Here is a 4,375-nt window from a genome sequence, read left to right as displayed (position 1 = left end):
TATTATCATTATTATTATTAAATAATAAATGAAATTGTCCAGAGAGCTGTTCTAAACGAAATTTCTTTTTGTTTTACACTTTTGTAAACAAAATGACAAATAAATCTGTCTACGTCATTATTATTATAATACTGATATCATTATTATATATATTTCCTTTTTTATTGTTTATTATTATTATTATTATTATTATTATTATTATTATTATTATTATTATTATTATTATTATATTTCATTTTTTATTATTTTTAGTTGTGGTATTTTAGACAGTTACTTACAAAAAGACATATCAACAGCAAATATTTAACCGCAATGCACTACATTGTTAATTTGTTTACATTTATTTTAAATCATTGTATTGCAAAGCCAACATACTGGAAAGAATAATAAAAAAAACAACTTTATATTTATACTGATTGGAACAGGGTGTGAACTATCTTGACCACTCGCTTACTGAAAGACCCCCTCTTCTTCTTCTTCTTTTCTATTATGGAGGATTACAAACAACTTCAAGGTGCATACCGCCACCTACTGTACACGAGTGTGTAGCAACATTACTTTACATCAAATTCAATATTTTTATGTTGTATTCTGAAGATAAATAAATAATACTTTCCTTAATCTGTAAATATCATTTATATTTTTTCGTTTCCCAATATTCCTTTAAGACTCCATTCTTGGCCTGTCCTTCCAACCATTCTTCTAATTTCTCCCTTTCTGGTTCATAAATACAGAATACAAAATAAAAAAATAAATAGAATTGGATGTGAAGTCATGTTGGTACACACTCACGTACAGTAGGTGGTGGTATTCAACTTAAAGTTGCTTGCGATCCGTAATAATATAAAAGAAGAAGAAGAAAATCTTGACTTCCTGCTGGGAAGAGAGAAGATGAGGAAAGTAATTATAGAAAAAGGGAGACTTTTACTTTTAACAACAATGGAGAGAATGGAGTATTAAAGGAAAATTTGATTATTAACAAAGCATTGTTTTTATTTTTACATAACATAAAAATAAAAAAATAGAATATAGTAGGTGGAACTATAGAGCTACACACTCATGTACAGTAGGTGGCGGTATGCGCCTATTAGTTGTTTACAATCCGCCAATCTAACAAAGAAGAAGAAGAAGAAGACTTCCTGCTAGAGTCACCTGACTTCAGTTGGTTGTTGCTGTTGAAGGAAAAAATGGCTGCCCATCTGTCCTACGGCAGAGTTAATTTAAACATCTTGAGAGAAGCGGCACGAAAAGAGCTTCGAGAATTTTTGGACAAATGTGCAGGAACTAAGGTGAGAAACTCTTCTGCAGCCGTTTAATGCGGTTAAACAAAAGAAAAATACAGAATGTTGTGTTTGGATGTCTCCCTTCAGATTCCAACTAAGATGCTAAATGAAACATAACTGAGCAGTTTTCTCTCCTCTGACATCACAGAACCAAGCCTGTACAGCATTAATCGCTTTTCGCTGCACAATTTTTAGTTCAACAAAAAGTTAATTCTGAATTATATTCATTCAAATACGTTTTTCAGGGATTATACGAACTTATAGAGTGACAGAATCTGGCTAATCAGCTTTCATATTAACTGCTTTCTTACTTCCTATTTTTTAAGATAAAACCTTTTCCTATTTGCATTCACTTAGGTGTACGTTTATACGAATCTTAAGCCTACCATTCAGATAAACGTCCTTTTAGTTGCACCAAGTCCAATATTTTCTTAAAGATTGGAGATAAGGCTTATTTCAGACGCTTTATTTCAGTCTGCTTTATCTGTCTATATTCAGCATTTTATCTGTGCTTTCAATCATGAATTTGTCAGAACAGTAGTAAGGTTTTTTCTTACTGCTTAACGCTTTTGTAACAGATGTGCATAGGGTTGCTAACCACCCCTTGAAAATGAAAAAAAAAAAAAAGTTTAATTATATTCAGGTTCTGGCCAAATGCCTAAAAATTAATTAATGCACAGAACAAAAGGCAAAAAACATTATTCCTATCAGTAAGATGGAAGATATATCTGTGCAAACAACTGAAGAGCCTCGTTATGATTCTACCACCACCGTGCTTCACATTCCATTCTGTGCCCTTTGAGGTTGGAAAGCTTCACCTACCAAGAGTCCATCAAAAAAAAAAAGACACCTGACATTGTGCTGAGATAGAAATAGCTTTGTAGTTTAACCATAAATCCTTTTTTTTTTTTGAAAAATAAAAGGTTGATGATGGTTTTGGAGCAGGCTCCTATTTCTAAACCTGTGGCCACTTGACATTGAACTGACTTCATCGTGGACAGCAGCATGTACTTCTACATATTCTAGTTTTTTAAAAGAATAAAGTATTCATCCATTACCCTAATGGATGAATACCTTAACAGAGGGTCCGTGACCCTTAGAGGGTCCACAGAGGTATTGCATGGAGGTCACTAAAATTTTGCTTTATTAGATTTTTTATTTTATATTCCCCTCTACAATTTTTTCCACTAATTGAAATGTCTTTAAATACACATGAATTCGAACCAGTGGCTGTTCTAGACCAAATGTACGAGGGGGGCCAGCAGGGGGCCAGCGTGTTTTCATGGGGGAACAGAAAAGGCATTTAAATATATTAAGAGAGCTGCATGAAATTAAATTTCTATTCAATTAGATTTAATTATTAAAATTCTATTTCCTATTGGATCAATAAACATTCATGAATTAGGAATATACATATTTTTGACCTGATTTATGTTAAAATTATTTTTTTTCTCTGAAATCTGAATTAGAACTCAAGAAAAACTGATAAATTCAGCCATAAAAATTATAGCAATTTGTTTTGAAAAAAACATTGAGCAGAAGAAAACCTGATTCGTATCTCAACACCACTGAAGCTATCGCCTTATTGTTTTTAAATAATAAGTAAAACAGAATTTGTAAAGAAAAAAATGAAAAGGATCCAAAGGACCTATCAGTAATCATGTCTGTTCCAGCCCAAATTAGAATTTCTCTGAGTATTATGTCTTTAGTACAGGGGCTATAACATGATCTACAGGGGCACTGGCCCCTGTTGGCCCCTTTCTAGAACTGCCCATGATCAATGCACGCATTCAGCGACACACAGGAGCTCTTTCAAGCTGGGCATCGTTTCATTCACAATACCTGTCCCATCAACCAGGAATCAGAATCAGAAATACTTTAATAATCATAGGGAGAAATTACTTTCGTTACATGACTCCATCTGTAATAGAGTGACTATAGGACCAGTTTGATGTAACACAATTTCTTAGGGGGTCCCCGTTCCATCTTGCCATCAGTTTGGGGGTCCTTGGCCTGGAAAACTTTGAAGACCCCTGCCCTAGTGGAAAGGCCATGGCTTACACCCTATTGAAAATGTGTGGATTTGAAACTGTTTAACCAAATCATTTCGATTAAATCTCCCTTTCCCTAACAGAAGATTGATCAAATATCTGCCTGGAATCATGCCAAGCTCTTCTTGATTGCTAGACACTCTTTAGTTTATGTGCGATCGGTTTAGTCCCATTTTATCACTTTCGATTGTACTACTATATTTTGGTAAATCTATAATTTAAAACTGTGCACCTTAAACAAAAACAGCCCAAATGCATCTTAAAACATCCTAAAACATGGTGGCTGTCATGTCATGTTGAGTGCATAGAAACATCCAGCTTGCATAGTAACACATTCTCATGCTTTTCAGGCCATAGTTTGGGATGAGTACCTGACTGGACCTTTTGGTCTGATAGCTCAGTATTCTTTGCTTAAGGTAAGTACCTCATCTGTAAATGAATATGTAAACTTTAACTCACCAAACCCCAAAAGTTCACATCTAATTCTGTTGATATTTTAATGACTTGTTGCTCACTGAAGCCATGGTTTTAATTTACACCGTTTGTGTTTTTAGGAACATGAAGTGGAAAAGATGTTTACCCTGAAGGGTGGCAGACTCCCCCCTGCTGATGTGAAAAACATCATCTTCTTTGTCCGTCCCAGGCTGGAACTTATGGACATCATTGCTGAGAATATATTTAGTGAAGACAAGATGCATCCAGCACGTGATTTTCACATTCTGTTCGTGCCCCGGCGCAGCATGCTGTGCGAACAGCGGCTGAAGGAGCAGGGAGTGCTGGGCTCCTTCGTCAACATCGATGAATATATCCTGGACCTGATTCCGTTTGATGGTGACCTGCTCTCCATGGAGTATGAAAGTGCTTTTAGGGTGAGCTCACCCTGCATATGCTGCTGCATCCACGACAATAATACTAACTTTTCTTTAAAACCTCATAGTCTCTATGTTTTAGTAGCCTCGTGAGACCATCCTGATCTCGCGAGCTTTCAAGATTTCACTCGCTAATCAGTCTGGAGACTCTCCGTTAAAGAAAATTTGGAGC

The 4,375-nt window shown here is 35.3% G+C and overlaps 1 protein-coding gene across 1 annotated transcript in view; it reads left to right on the top strand.

Annotated features, from left to right (window-relative positions):
• The first annotated feature begins 1,154 nt into the window (after nt 1–1,154).
• Nucleotides 1,155–4,375, top strand: part of vps33a (VPS33A, CORVET/HOPS core subunit) — a 15,787-nt gene continuing 12,566 nt past the window's right edge. Inside the window, exons 1-3 of the mRNA XM_015378005.1 lie at nt 1,155–1,289; nt 3,685–3,750; nt 3,889–4,203. Coding sequence (XP_015233491.1) covers nt 1,188–1,289; nt 3,685–3,750; nt 3,889–4,203 — 483 coding nt within the window. The 5' untranslated portion in view covers nt 1,155–1,187. The remainder of the gene's footprint in view (nt 1,290–3,684; nt 3,751–3,888; nt 4,204–4,375) is intronic.

Source organism: Cyprinodon variegatus, unplaced genomic scaffold (assembly GCF_000732505.1).
Source record: "Cyprinodon variegatus isolate N-32 unplaced genomic scaffold, C_variegatus-1.0 Scaffold163, whole genome shotgun sequence".
Lineage (NCBI taxonomy): Eukaryota > Metazoa > Chordata > Actinopteri > Cyprinodontiformes > Cyprinodontidae > Cyprinodon > Cyprinodon variegatus.
The sequence above is the reverse complement of the archived record's forward strand: the minus strand, read 5'-3'. Positions and strand labels throughout refer to the sequence as shown.